A 14,893-nucleotide genomic window follows, 5' to 3' on the forward strand; every position below is an offset into this window, starting at 1 on the left:
AGAAGTGCAGATGTGTCTCTGTCATTCTGTGACCTGGGATGTAGGAGACAACCCATGTTCAAGGGCCTGCTCTGCCTGATTCAGAGCGCGTTTTTTCATCCTAGATCCCCTCAAATCAGACAGAGCAGGGGAGTCTCCTACATCCCCGGCTGGTACACTAACCACGTAGCTATGGAGTCTCACCCTTCCTTGGACACAAAAACCTGTTTGCAAAAGTTTTGTGAAACTGGTACATCTCTACCAAACATTTCAGGTTCAGCAAAACAGCATATTACTCCGAAACAAAATTTGGTTAAAAAACTTCCACAGATTTGCCCTCTTTAAGGTGTCTTAGACAAAAAAATGCAATTATATGCCACCTTAACTAGCACAAAGCACCTATTTTTTTTTATATTCTACAGGGGTGTATAAAAGTCAGGAAGCTCGTTTGATGCTCCATATATCTCTTATTAAAGCGACATCTCATACTTCTGTGACCAAGATGAAAGAGGAAAAATGGGCTATGGATGGTTTTGTGAGTATATTTCTGCAAAAGAGAGAGAGTGTTTTGAATACAAAATAATGTCTGTGCATTAGGCCAGAAGAATATAGAAATGTATCAAATGAGAGTTGGTTGGTAATGCTAATTTATTTAATAAAATGAAAAATTATCACTGTACACCTGCAGATGAGGCGGGACTATTTAGGAAAAAATGTGGCTATTACTAAACAATGATTTTCAACCTCTTCTTTCTGGACATGTCTATTTGAAAAAGTAGTAAACACTGAAAAGGAAGCGCTACTCTTACTTCTGTTTTGATGTTATTTCAGCACGTTGAGAGGTTTTCTCTTTCTTAGAATGTAATATCATACCAAGATGCTTGTATCAAGCCAAGATCAATGTTTCCACTTTAATGTCTAACTTCTGTGTAATCTCTCTCTGCAGTGGGCACAATTATGTTGCTTGGTTCATTTCTAGAAGCAAAATATCACAACTGAGAGTAATAATTCTTGGCAGTGATGTGATGTGGGAGAAGTTGAGGTGCTGATTAGCTAGTGTTTTGGTGACATTTCTAGAAGTATTGACTTCCAAATGGCTGGGATTTTCTAAAGAGCCTAAAGGGCTTGTTTAAACACAGAAGTTGAACTGCTTTAACTATATTGGTATATTAAAGGTACATTCCCACTAATACAGATACAGTTAGACTTGTATAAGAAGACAGTATCTCTTGAATTCTGAAATATATTGTTAAATTGTTCACTTGTACTGAACACTCTTTAACACTACTCAATGCATAAGAACAAAATGACTGAAAAATAAACCATATGTTGTATTTCTGAAGCTAGGAAATTCCCTGGGTTCATACTATAGATATGCTCAGCTATGGATATCCAATGAGTACTAATTACTGACCAAAAGAGGGTTATTCGCAGTTGAATGTAGGGCATTTTTTATCCCTCCCTATCTACCTTTGAAACAGTGGCTTTCATTATCTTAACTTTTGCATTTATGGTAGCATCTGTCTTTTAAGTGTTGCAGTGCTTTTCCCCCAAAATATCAAAACACTAATACTCTTTAAGAGGCCTTTAGAGATGGCAATTTCAGGAGTTATCTAGAATCAACTTGAAATCTAGTCAATTTAAAAAAAATAGTATCAGGTATTAATATACCTGGTCCTGAGTCCTCCTGCAAGTTTCAGAGTTTCACAATTACATTTTACTAAGTTTGAAAAGGGATTTCTCTCCCATTTTGCTGTGAAACAATCCACCACAAACAGGAGGAGCGGACCGACTATACACAAAATGCTGTCAAATATACAAAGTAAGCACACTGAAAGAGAGAACTTTTTTTCTCTAGTCTCTTTCAGTAAGAGTAGCCTTAGCTGTTACAAGTACCAAAGGTAGGTTAAAAAGAATTCCAAAAGCAGTGTGGCTTTTAAGGTTGACAGTGTCCCTTCAGTGCGCCTGCCTGTCCCCCATGCTCAGCCCATCCATATCCCTCCAGAACAAGGCTATCTGTGGGGGAACACTGACAGGCAGCTGAGTGGCTTAGGCATTTCACTTCCATCCTGATTATAATCTCCTTGCACATTTTTAACCAAGTTTTCCCAATTTAATTCTGAAATTCTGCATGTTTTCTGCTTGCAGGTTTCTGCTGAACCTGATGGAGCTACATATGTTTTTCAAGGATTTATCCAGGGTAAAGATTATGGACAATTTGGACTTCAAAGATTAGGTACTCAGTTAATTTTAATGTCACACCAGTTCAGTTTTTTTTTTCATATTGAGTTTTATCATGCATGGTTTTTATTAAATGATTGCATGTGAAGGGCTATACTGAAGTTATATTTCAGTATTGGTGTGGGTGTAGAGTATAGTGAGGTTCGTATCGTAAACTCATTTTTAAAGCTGTGTTTAAAAAAAAAGGTATGTTGTTCACAGGGAAAACTACATTGTGAGGTATAATTATTCTGTTGTGGCAAATTGTTCATTTTGATTGTTTCTAGTATCTTTCTCTAAGAATGCTTACATTATAGGTATTACATTCTATATAGTGATCATCATATAAAGAGTAAGTACTTCAGAATATGTGTATATGTATGTCAGTGCTGTATATTAATACAACTTTTATAGTGAATACTTGCTAGAACAGTCAACTTATTAAATACAATTGGCTAAATACTGAAGTCCTTGTGCCATTTTTACACAGGCAAAACTTCTATTGAAGTCAATGGGAAGTTTTTTCCCCCAAAGAGGAAATTGGATGGACTTCTTTATTTGTCCTGTAGATTAAATTGTACATCAAACTACTATTTACAAACTACTATTTGCTTTTTCCAGTATAGAATATTGCTAAAAAATATCTTACTACTTTTTGCATGTTTAAGCAAATAAAACAAGAAAAAATATTAGATAACAAAAAACGTTAAACTATAAATTATCTGATCCTGTCTCTTGAAGACTGTAATATTTCTGCTCACACAAAAGCTTGAATATTATTAAGGTTTCTCAAGCAGTGGGGTTCCATTTAGATCAATCTGGCAGATTTACAAGAGGAATTTGTTTCTTCAAGGATTATAACCCCTTTCTAAATAGTCTGGTGCTCTTCAGATATGATAATTTTATCGGGAGGCAAAAACACATTCTTCCAGTTTTTGGAGACAATGTATTTCTCACTCTTATTGTCCAAATAAAAACAAGAACATTCTTTAACATCTCAGTTGTGGTGGAAGGATTTATTAATGTGTGATATGTTAGACAGTCTTGTTTTCTCTTTTCACTGCCCTAAGTCATTCTAAAGAGCAATGCTTGGAAACTGAATTTGGCTCCCATTGCATTTGGTAATTTGGTTACTTTAAATGGAATATTTATAGAATACCTTTATGAAAAGACAATTCCTGGAGGGATAGGCAAATAATTTGATTTTCCTATATCATCATCTTCAAAATATTTGGGGGTAATCAATCAAAGAGTAAAAGCAACAATGTCTTGACAAGATGTTTTTGGCGGTTTCTTATAAAAATTGTAAGTTGTCTCTCTTCTTTTGGTTTTCAGAGGTTTATATTCCCACAATATATTCTTTGTTGGAACCCTTTGAAGAGTTTTTTTTTTAAATTGATTCCATTTAAAAATTGATTCCATTGCCTAAAAGTAATAACAAGATTATTCATTTAGGAATATAACTCATTTCAGGATATGATGAATGAACAGAATCATTATGGGGGCTTGACATTCTTCAAAAATAGCTTTATAGTGACTGATAAGAAATTAGTTTTAAATTATACCTCTTTATTTAATGTAAAAGATTCTTGTAAAAAATTTCACCCAAAGAGACGTGAAATGTGTGTACAATTTTTTGAGCCCTCTAGTCTTTCAGAAAAACTTCCTATCCCAAACCAGATTTCCTATCCATTTCACAGCTATTATTCATAAACAGTTTTCTTTCAGATGTTGAATTCATTACTTATTCTCTTTCCAGCTAACAATTTCATAAAACATGTCACACTTTCCTGTTATTAATCTATTAGTTGAGATATCTAATCATATTTAGCATCTGTATGTTGCTTAACAACTTCAAAGTGCTGAATAAACCTTAACTGATTAATCTGATTCTTAACATCTCTAGTTTGAAGCCTAGAAATCACTTAATAAACTGAATTAGTAATCTCTTCTTTATTCATGGGAAAGGGGATATGAACATGCCACCATAGGGAGTCTAACAGTTGCCTTTTTTCTACTCTGCGCAGAAGAGCTATGTTCTTACTTTCTATCAGTATTTGCTCTCTACTCTTTGCCTCTCACCTACCACTTTCATTTTTATATATAAATAAATGTGTATAATGAAGTCAACAAGATGAATTTCTATGTTGCCTCTTTAGGTGATTTAGCCTTCCTCCAAATTACTCCTATTCCTTTGGTAAACTCTGCTGTTATCTTTTTTCTTCTATTGTTCTTTCTTTCTATCTGCTCAAGTACCAGATTTTCCACAACCTAACAAATAAATTGTATTTGAATAATGATATTGAAGTTACCTAGTCTCAGCCATGTATGGCTTCATAGGTTAACACCAACACTTTGAATTGCATCTGTAAATTTACAAGAAGCAAGTGCAGGTCCCAGAGCATTGGTGTAGTTTGCTCCTGACATAAAACTTCACTTATTAAGCAGGATGCAGCATTCTGCACTAAGTTTAGTCTCCAAGTAGCCTCAGTGTGTAGCACCATAAAGGGTGCATAACAGCAATCTAAGTTCAAGGTGAGAAACGCCTGAATTATTGTGGGGAGATCTTTCTGTCATAAGGGGAAAAAAATGAGTTTTGCTCACCAGATGCAGACAGGAAATAGTACCCTCCAGGAGCTATTTAGGTAGCATTTGGTACTGTAGGTCCCCACTCAAAACAAAAACGTGATGATTTTAATTTCTCCACAAGTACACACTTTCAATAATATTGTGAGGATTTGGAAGTGATAATTGTGAGATGTAATAGAGAAATGTTATGTTTTTGTCTTTTTAGGTCTTAACATGTCTGAAGGTTCGAATTCTTCTAATCAACCACATGGTACAAATAGTAGTTCTGTGGCCATTGCTATCCTTGTGCCTTTCTTTGCCCTTATATTTGCAGGTTTTGGGTTTTACCTTTATAAACAAAGGTAAGTGTAAATTACATATAGAGAATCTTTGTATTGTCATGCATTTGAAGCTATTCAGTGACCTTATACTTTAATACGTTCAAATAAATATGCTCAAATAAATAAATTGGTTAGTCTCTAAGGTGCCACAAGTACTCCTTTTCTTTTAATACCTTAGAAAAGGTAAATTAAGAACTGCCCTGGGAACTCCTTTGCAAAAGATCTGCATAGAAAATACACTCTACCCTCGTTTTAGGTGTGCCATACTGTTTGATAGGTAAGGTTATTGTAAAGTGCTGTACTTTCACTCCCACCTATTTAAAATGTTGTTATAAATTATTCTCTTTATGAGAGGAGCAAGGGTAGTTTAAATTTTTGGCATCTGGGGAATAATGCCATAAACAGGGTTGGTGTGTACTTATTGCAGACTGCCTATATTTTGTTTTGACATGCACAATATTGTGAATCATATTTCTCATGTAATTTAACTTAACCCCCACACAGTTGATAAGCTTGCAAGTATATGTAATACTCCTATGTCAGTGAGAGGTTTTATTATGGAAAGTGGTAATTAGTAATTCATCTACAATTAACTTACAATAGTACCACATCTGTTCAGAGATTCACTCTTATCCTAGGTTCACTGATAGTGTTGTTTATGTCTCTGAGATTCATTCCTTAATTTTATTTGTAAATCTTGTTTTCTCACAGTGGAAAGAATCTTGCACTATGGTAATGAGGGGCAACTGGAGCCACTAAGTGGTGGAACGCCATACCAGCACTTGTCTGCTGGCCTGCTATTGTAACACAGTCCTACAGGACATGAATAAAAATTGTAGTATACACAGGACCTAAACATGCCTTAAAAGCTGGACTTTAAGGCCTTGAACTGCCTGGTTTAAGTTGGTTACAGGCACACCGCAACTTTTAATGATGTTAGTTTCCCTGACTCCTTTATACTTGTGATATAGATGAGCCATAAGTTTCTGAATAATTTAAGCTTTCATTTACATTTCTAATCCATCTAGTCATAAAGAAATTCTTCCAGACTGAAAGAGCTTTATATTTTTACCGAGTTTGCAAACAGTCAGAGACAGAAACAATAATCCTAAAAGAATCCTCTCATTCATTTGCATGTGGTGTTATTTCTGAAACAATACTGTCAACTGTGTCAGCTGCACATTTTAGTAGAAATTTCCATTTTTTCTGGGATGGTGGTCCAAGTTTTAGAGTATTACTACAATTTTTTTTCCAGTAGGACTCCTGGCATTATTACATATTTGCTACTTTAAAATTAACATTTCTCATAAACATGTTTGAATATTATTTTAACAAATATGGCAATCCTTTACAGCAAAAGAAAGCTTCCAAAATTTAATATTTAACTGCTACATTTGTAATTGAAATTTGTCCATTCTATTGAGGGTTCTTATATTACACCAATCACCATTAAAAAATTGCAGTTGAGAATACACTGTGCTTTTTTTTTTCAACAGGACTGCCCCTAAGACACAGTATACAGGATGCTCTGTTCATGAAAATAACAATGGACAAGCTGCTTTTGAAAACCCTATGTATGACACAAATGCAAAGTCTGTAGAAGGAAAAGCTGTACGATTTGATCCCAACTTGAACACTGTCTGCACAATGGTATAATGTGGTAATGCTTTGTCTTCAGAAGTCCGGAAATTGAAACACAACACAGTGCACATATAGTTCACTGATAAAAAATTAAAGCACACTTTTCAGGACTTACTGGGTCACCTTTTCCTGAGGATGATAAACAAGAGTGTTTTTTTCATAAACTGGAATAGAATTGTCCTTCATGTTCACCATGGAGAGTTTTACAGAAAATCTGCTGCACTCCATGAGTGCTTACTCACAGTTCATTTGCTTTTTTAAAAAAGGAGATTATTCTAAACCATAAAACGTATTTGCATATATTGGAGGAGCATCCACTATCAGTATTTCTGTGCTTTATAAACTATAATAGAGGGACTGGGTTTAAAAAAAGATATAGGGTAGAAAATAAGAGCTATACTTACAGGAGACAATAGGTCACTGACTTCTCTTTAACAGTCATGAGCTACATCATAAATTTGAACTCTGTACCCCCCTTTCAGTCATATATCCCTATTTAGCAAACCTTTACTTTTCTCATACCTGTGAATTTTCTAACATAATGACATAGTGTTTAATATGCTTAAACCTTCACGTAGTGTTTATTAATTTTTCGCCGCACAAGAAAGAATGTGTCAAATTTTCAGTTCTCATTTCATTATTAAATTCCCTGATTCATGTCTTGCTTCCTTTTTCACATTCCCCATTTCTTTCCTCTGTTCCCATTAGCAACACATGCAGCTGGTAACAGGGATAGTTCTGTTTCTATGTATTTCCTTGCTGTGGACCTTTGCCACAAGACATCAGTTTTACAATGAATGATGTGAGGGTGCACCATATGAATTGAGTTTTCTCATGCAGCAATGTTCCTTACTGTTGACGATCACTTGGGAGAGTGACCTTTTTACACTATTTTTACAGACATCAGAAATTTAACCTTTTTGAAGTTTTCAGTTTAGAAAATTACGGTTTACAGTAACACTAGAAATCAAGTTGGTATATTAAGAACATAAAGCTCCATGCTTCAGTCCATACCATTGTTGTCTACACTGTATCATATTATCAGTATTATTTTACTACTTCTGCATTGTGTTAAAATGCTCATGCTGGGAATGATTCAAACCCCACTGAAGTTAATTGAAGGACTCCCATTGACTTCAAATGGGCTTTGGATCTGGCCCACAAGCCTTGCCTAATCAGAATTTGAAAATGCTTTGTTTTGGTATACAAGTTAGTACTGTGAGGAAAGTAACCCCTAAAATAATTGTTCAAAACTGAATATATTGCAGCAATTCAGTAGAAAGACATGTTTTTTTTAAACATAAAACTATGGTTTTATTAGGAATAATCCACCAGATGATTTAAATACCACCACCCTAAAAAGGCAGGTTTCAAAAATTGCAGAACCATTTCATTCTCAAACAATGGAACGTGATCTTTAGTTTTACAGTTATTGCATAACAGAATTATCCAGTGGTAACCCCAGTAATTTATTTGTTGTAGGTCATTGTCTTCCTTTTATAGCATGAAATAATTTTAGACTCATAAATGCTGTATGTTAGCCAGTGTGAATTACTGTCCCTTTCAGGCATTAATAATTCTGTGAAAAATCTGAACTTTTTATTACCGTAATAGAGAGTGCCTACCAAAAATCATTGTATCCAGGATTGCTGCTTGGATTTCTATAATGTTTGATGAATTTCTTATAAACCATTTTACAACACTTTGTTTTGAAAAGTCATACAATTCTATCAAAAACTGTATTCTACTGAAAGGATGCTGTTTTCTATTTTCTACCATCAGTTGTTATTTATTCTTGTTTATTCAAATGACTGCAATAACTATGATTCATTCATTAATGTTAAAGTTAGTACATTTGAGATCTCGTTTAAAAATGTTTCTTCTGCAACTGGCTACTCCTCTTATATTAATGCATACACTTTTGTAAAGAAGTATATTTTTATGAAAAAAAAAAGGATTTGTAAAAGTATGATGTAAATTTTCAGTGCAATGTAAACAAAATAAAACTGGATAATTTCTTTTTTTAATAATGTGTGCTCTTTACAAATTGAGATTTAAAGTCCATGCCAGTTGCAGAGTCTAGAAAATAACCAAATCGGTCAAACAAATTCAGCATTTTTGTGGGGTCTCCAAATACATCATATTTGCTCAGTCTTCTCATGTGCTTTCAAATACATTGGAAAGTTTTAGATTACTTTCACAAATAGAAAATAACAGAACATGCAACCTTCTTTTTATTCACTAAAATTATTTTTTTTTCATTTCAGTCCAAGGAACAGATCATAAAAATACTTGTCATTTTGTTCTGTAAAACATATAGAAAAGTGTACTTTTACCATCTCTATTTTTCTTAACAAAAACAAAGATTATTAAACTTAGTGCTGATGAAAACTGTTGGATAAATTAACCTGGATATTGAAATCTGTTACTTTTCTCCAGAACAGTCACCAGACTTGCATAGCACAGGCCATGGTAATGCATACTGTACTTCCTCACATTTAAAATGTGAATAGAGATGTTTTGGTGGGAAAATGGGGGCTTGTTCATCTTTTAAATTGAACTAGGAGGGTTATTTGGGGGAGAGACTGGGGAAAAATATAAATATTTTGCTGTAGAATGAAATCTTCCCCTTAAGGACACTTTCCATTCTAAAGTATGGAACACAGATAAATCTTAATCTGAAATGGTGTTCATGAAATGCGAAGAATATCCATCTACTATACCTTTTGGAGAATCAGGCCATATAAATAAACTTAAAGGGCCTGCTCCTCACCCACACTGAAATCAAAAAGGATTTTGTCACTGAATGCACTAGAAGCAGGAGCAAAAAGCGACCATAAAAATGGCATTGTGAGGTTCACTCTTTAATATCTCTAAAGTAAATTGGCTCATCTTGAAAGGAAAAATGTTATTACCTGACAGGAAACCCTTCAGACTCAACCTGGAATTTGAAGTCAAGCTGTTCCTTTTCTGACATGTGCATCATCAGTAATAAAATAAAGACATTCTGAAATTGGAACTTTCTTAAAAATGTTGTTAATGATGCAGGAATCAAACTAGAATCCAGCTTGCAGTTTCCAAATGCTTTACTGACTCCATTGTAGCTCTGGGTGAAATATCCATAATGCTTTCTGTTGTAACTTGCCTATTTTCCAGTTTGTAGTAAGTTCGTGGAATGTACCTAACATTTCCTTTTTGTTTAATGAAATATTGTTTGAAATGATTTTGGTACTAGGGTATCTGAAATGTGTGATAATTTTCATAATAGTTTTTGGAATTTTCAGTTGGGTTGGTTGCTTGTGATTGGTTAAACAGATCACATTCTACTCGCCATGCTTTCCTTTGAACCGTAGGGGATGAGGAACTCAAGTGGCAGGACCAGTAGTAGAGCCTAAAGGGAAGCCTGTTAGGGGAGATGCTCAGGTCAATTCCCTCCACCCTTGCAGGGCACCCAGGCAACTTCTTTGCATTGCCAGGTGCAAGACATAGCCCCATCACACTGCTGTAAAGTCTTCTACAGAACAAATGCATCTCCTGTGGATTTAAGGCCCATTTGCATTCCTCCAAATCCCAGTCACACTGAGAGAGGGTAGCCAAAAGGTGACAGAAGCTTATGCCTCTATTGGCTCCCATTCAGTGGAAAGTGCTACCTGATGCTTCTTCGGCTTGCAGCTGCTGTTGCCTTAGCTCAGCCCTCTACCATGAGTGGACTTCAGGGTGGAGGATCTCACATCACATGTCAATCCCAAAGTGGATCTTGCAAACTGACTCACAAAATGAATTGGCCAAAAATGTAATGAAATATTTGCCCATCCCTGGACTGCAATGTAAGGGTAGGGGAATGGAAGTAACATTTTAGATTCATGTCTGCAACTAGATTGGCACAGGTAGAACACTATGCCAGCCTGGATTCAGTTGCTGAACCCAGGTATTATCTTGTTAATACAGCAAGCAGAGAAGTCTAGGAATTATACCCAAGGCACAGATCTGTTGAGCAGATAATGCCATTTTTTTAGTCACTTTCTGCCCATAAAAGCTGTTCAACAGCTATGAAAAGAACACAAATGGCAGTGGGTATTGTACTTTACTATGTGATGGACCATATAGTAGCAGAAGAAACTGTGTCAAAGTTACTTCCCTAGATTAGTAAATATGCACAGTCTTCATTAGATCAATCACCAGAAACATTTCCCACCTGTGTCAAGAGAGTTCATGCTATAGCTACGGCTTCAAAAAGTAACTTCAAGCAAAAATAAACTCAGCAAACAAGTAGCTGTGTAGCCATCTTGTGTATACATTTACAGCATTGTTACTAGTTTTCCATTATTTTGAGCTTTGAAATTGTGTTGGGAACCTTTGAAAAACAGACACCATACCTGGTCTGAAGTGTATGCAACTAGACGGACATGATACAATATGACACAAACAAAATGAGAGGAAGGGAGAGGATGGTCCAAGATGATATAAGACAGTTAATAAAGTATATGTCTTGATGGTTAACAACTAACCAATTTCAATTATATATTTTTTTCTTTAGCACCTTTTCCAGTCCCTCTCTAAATGAATTAATATTTAAGAGGCAGACCCAACAGAGGTGATCAAAGTCTAGTAACTAGAGCACAGATTATGGTTCAATACCTCCTGGTTTCTATATCCATGCTATAGAGTTGTTCTGTAAACCCAGCTGGCATTGTTTAAACAAATGATGATGTATACCTTCTGGCTTTTTCTGCTAAGCTCTATTTTATCATTAGCTCATTCTCTCAACGAAGCCCACACCTGTTTGTCTGTTTTGTCCATCTACTCTACTGCCTCTTGTTTGTCATATACATTGTGAGCTTTCTTGGACAGAGACTATGTTCTCTTCATATGTCTGTGCAGGGCTTAGCAAAATAGGGACCAGATTCTTGTTATCATAATACAGCTAATAAATAGTAATACATTGGACTAGGCACTTAGGGGTTGATTGTCTGAGGTCCTGACTGCTGAGCAGTTGGAGTAGTGTGTGCTCAGTACCTCTAACAAATAAGACCTTACTCTCTATCCGAGTCTCCACATCTGTCCAAAAATACCTTACAGGGTGTTGTGAAATTTAATTACATAGCATTGGCAAAGTCTTTTAAGATCACTGGATGAAAGGCTACATATAAGGGTAAATTATTAATCTTATGTTTATTTAGTCTTTCACCTACCAAATGTGTAAATGAATGGGCATTGCAAAAGTATCTGAGCGTCCTGGGTTAATGTTCAAGTCTTGTGATTCCACAGAGCCCTCTTGCACGGTGAATCAACACGAACAGTAACAAGAGTTTAATAAATGAACCTCTGAGACAGAGGAGAGACAGGAAATAACAACTAGAATGCCCAAAATATGCTCTGTTCTCTTCCCAGCCAGTATCCTTATGGCCTAGGTAATATGGCCTCATTCACACAGTAGCTCCAAGTAACAATGGAAGATTGAAAAAAAAGGTAAAAATCATATTGTGTCTGCAGTACTGGCTAGCTAGGAAGTAGCACAGCCACATTGGAAGATTCTGCAGGTCCACACACAGCAAAGAGATGAGCTTCAGATCAAACAAATGAATCCACTGAAGCACAGCCCCATGTGGACAGGGCCCAGCAAGTCATGGTGGGTATTGTAGATCTGCAATGTGCCTCCCCCCTCATTATATAGGAGCCTGTCACCTGCAAGGGCTGCAGAGTGCCTGAGTGGACAGCCCTCTTAATGTGCATCCAGAATTTGGCTCTGTGCCAGGAAAGGCCTGCTTTGGTGACTGAATGAACTAAGGATTTATCCTGGAAAAGAAGTCAGGGAGAACATAAAGACAGTGAGGAAATTGATGATGCATTCAGAAACAATTCTTTAATTTTTTATGCCAAAAAAAAAAAAACACTTTAACTGGTCATGCTAAGGTTTCTTCCCCACTCTGAACTCTAGGCTACAGATGTGGGGACCTGCATGAAAACCACCTAAGCTTAATTTTACCAGCTTAGGTTAAAACTTCCCCAAGGTACAAACTATTTTACCTTTTGCCCTTGGACTTTATTGCTGCCACCACCAAGCATCTAACAAATATATAACAGGGAAAGAGCCCGCTTGGAAACGTCTTTCCGCCAAAAAATCCCCCCAAACCCTACACCCCCTTTCCTGGGGAAGGCTTGATAAAAATCTTCACCAATTTGCATGGATGAACACAGACCCAAACCCTTGGATCTTAAGAAAAATGAAAAAGCAATCAGGTTCTTAAAAGAAGAATTTTAATTGAAGAAAAAAAGTAAAAGAATCACCTCTGTAAAATCAGGATGATAAATACCTTACCGGGTAATCAGATTCAAAACATAGAGAATCCCTCTAGGCAAAATCTTAAGTTACAAAAAGACACAAAAATAGGAATAGCCATTCCATTCAGCACAGCTTATTTTATCAGCTATTTAAACAAAACAGAATCTAACACATATCTAGCTAGGTTACTTACTAAGTCCTAAGACTCCATTCCTTTTCTGTTCCCGGCAAAAGCACCACACAGACAGAGAAAGCCTTTGTTTCTCCCCCAGCCCCTGCAGCTTTGAAAGTATCTTGTCTCCTCATTGGTCACTTTGGTCAGGTGCCAGTGAGGTTCTCCTAGCTTCTTAACCCTTTACAGGTGAAAGGGTTTTGCCTCTGGCCAGGAGGGATTTTAAAGGTGTTTACCCTTCCCTTTATATTTATGACATGCCCCCCAAATCACAGATAGTGTGAAACACTGGCTGTGATTTCTTCCTGGAGCTCCAGGAGAAAACAGAGTTAATAAGACACATGCACCTCTAAATATACTACCAAGTATATAAAAACTAACAATATTTTCCACATCTCAAGGATGATTTTAACCAGTTGGTTCTGGGAAACTTTCACGGGAGAGTGCATCAGCCACTTTGTTAGAAGCTCCTGAAATATGTTGGATGTCGAAATCAAAATCTTCGGGAACTAAACTCCACCAAATAAGTTTTTGTTATTTCCCATGGCGGTATGAAGCCACTGTAGTGCAGCATGGTCGGTTTGCAGGTGGAAACGCCGTCCCCAAACATATGGGCGTAGCTTTTCCAGAGCGTAGACAATGGCATAACATTCTTTTTCACTGACTGACCAGTCGCTTTCCCTCTCAGACAGCTTCTTTGCTGAGAAACTCTACAAGGTGGAATTCTTGATCCGGTCCTTCCTGCATTAAAACTGCTCCCACACCACGCTCGGACGCATCTGTGGTTACTAGGAATGGTTTGTCAAAGTCTGGGGCCCTTAGCACAGGGTCAGACATGAGTGTCGCTTTAAGCTGATTAAAGGCCTTCTGACACTCTTTGGTCCACTGAATGGCATTTGGCTGTTCCTTTTTGGTTAGGTCTGTCAGTGGGGCGGCGATTTGTCTGTATTGCGGTACAAATTGCCTGTAACATCCAGCTAAGCCTAAGAAGGATTGAACCTGTTTCTTTGACTTTGGGACAGGACACTTTTGGATAGCATCCACTTTGGCCTGTAGTGGGTTGGTAGTTCCTTGACCCACCTGGTGTCCAAGGTAAGTCACTCTGTTTAGGCCTATTTGACACTTCTTAGCCTTAACAGTTAGTCCTGCCTCCCTTATGCGCTCGAAGACTTTTTTAGATATTCCAGGTGTTCTGCCCAGGAATCCGAAAAGATGGCTACATCGTCAAGGTAGGCAACTGCATATTCTCCTAATCCTGCTAGGAGACCATCTACAAGTCTTTGGAAGGTGGTGGGTGCATTCCGCAGCCTGAAAAGGAGTACATTAAATTCATACAGCCGGAGATGTGTGGTGAAGGCTGACCTTTCCTTGGCGGATTCATCTAGCGGTACCTGCCAGTACCCCTTGGTTATGTCCAAGGTAGAGATGAACTGAGCCCATCCCAGTTTCTCTAATAGTTCATCTGTGCGTGGCATTGGATAGTTGTCTGGGCGAGTTACAGCATTTAACTTATGGTAGTCCATGCAAAAATGTATCTCCCCATCTGGTTTGGGAACTAGAACAACTGAAGATGCCTATGCACTGCCAGAAGGGAGGATTACACCCATCTGTAACATATCCTGGATCTCCCGTTCTATAGCAGTTTTAGCTTGAGGAGACACCCGGTAAGGTTGGACTTTAATTGTGTGA

At 36.9% G+C, this 14,893-nt stretch overlaps 1 protein-coding gene and 1 long non-coding RNA gene across 6 annotated transcripts in view; one reads left to right on the forward strand and one right to left on the reverse strand.

Moving 5' to 3' along the window:
• Positions 1-8,643, forward strand: part of CSMD3 (CUB and Sushi multiple domains 3) — a 1,204,651-nt gene extending 1,196,008 nt beyond the window's left edge. For all 5 annotated transcript variants that reach the window (XM_073330296.1, XM_073330291.1, XM_073330295.1 and 2 more), the window contains 4 exons: positions 402-514; positions 2,128-2,215; positions 4,994-5,129; positions 6,605-8,643. In XM_073330296.1, the coding sequence (XP_073186397.1) occupies positions 402-514; positions 2,128-2,215; positions 4,994-5,129; positions 6,605-6,764 (497 nt within the window). In that variant the 3' untranslated portion in view covers positions 6,765-8,643. The remainder of the gene's footprint in view (positions 1-401; positions 515-2,127; positions 2,216-4,993; positions 5,130-6,604) is intronic.
• Positions 1-13,313, reverse strand: part of LOC140906419 (uncharacterized) — a 44,589-nt gene extending 31,276 nt beyond the window's left edge. The window contains exon 1 of the long non-coding RNA XR_012157108.1: positions 13,226-13,313. This is a non-coding gene — a long non-coding RNA (uncharacterized lncRNA). The remainder of the gene's footprint in view (positions 1-13,225) is intronic.
• Positions 13,314-14,893: the final 1,580 nt, after the last annotated feature.

Source organism: Lepidochelys kempii, chromosome 2, assembly GCF_965140265.1.
Source record: "Lepidochelys kempii isolate rLepKem1 chromosome 2, rLepKem1.hap2, whole genome shotgun sequence".
Classification (NCBI taxonomy): domain Eukaryota; kingdom Metazoa; phylum Chordata; order Testudines; family Cheloniidae; genus Lepidochelys; species Lepidochelys kempii.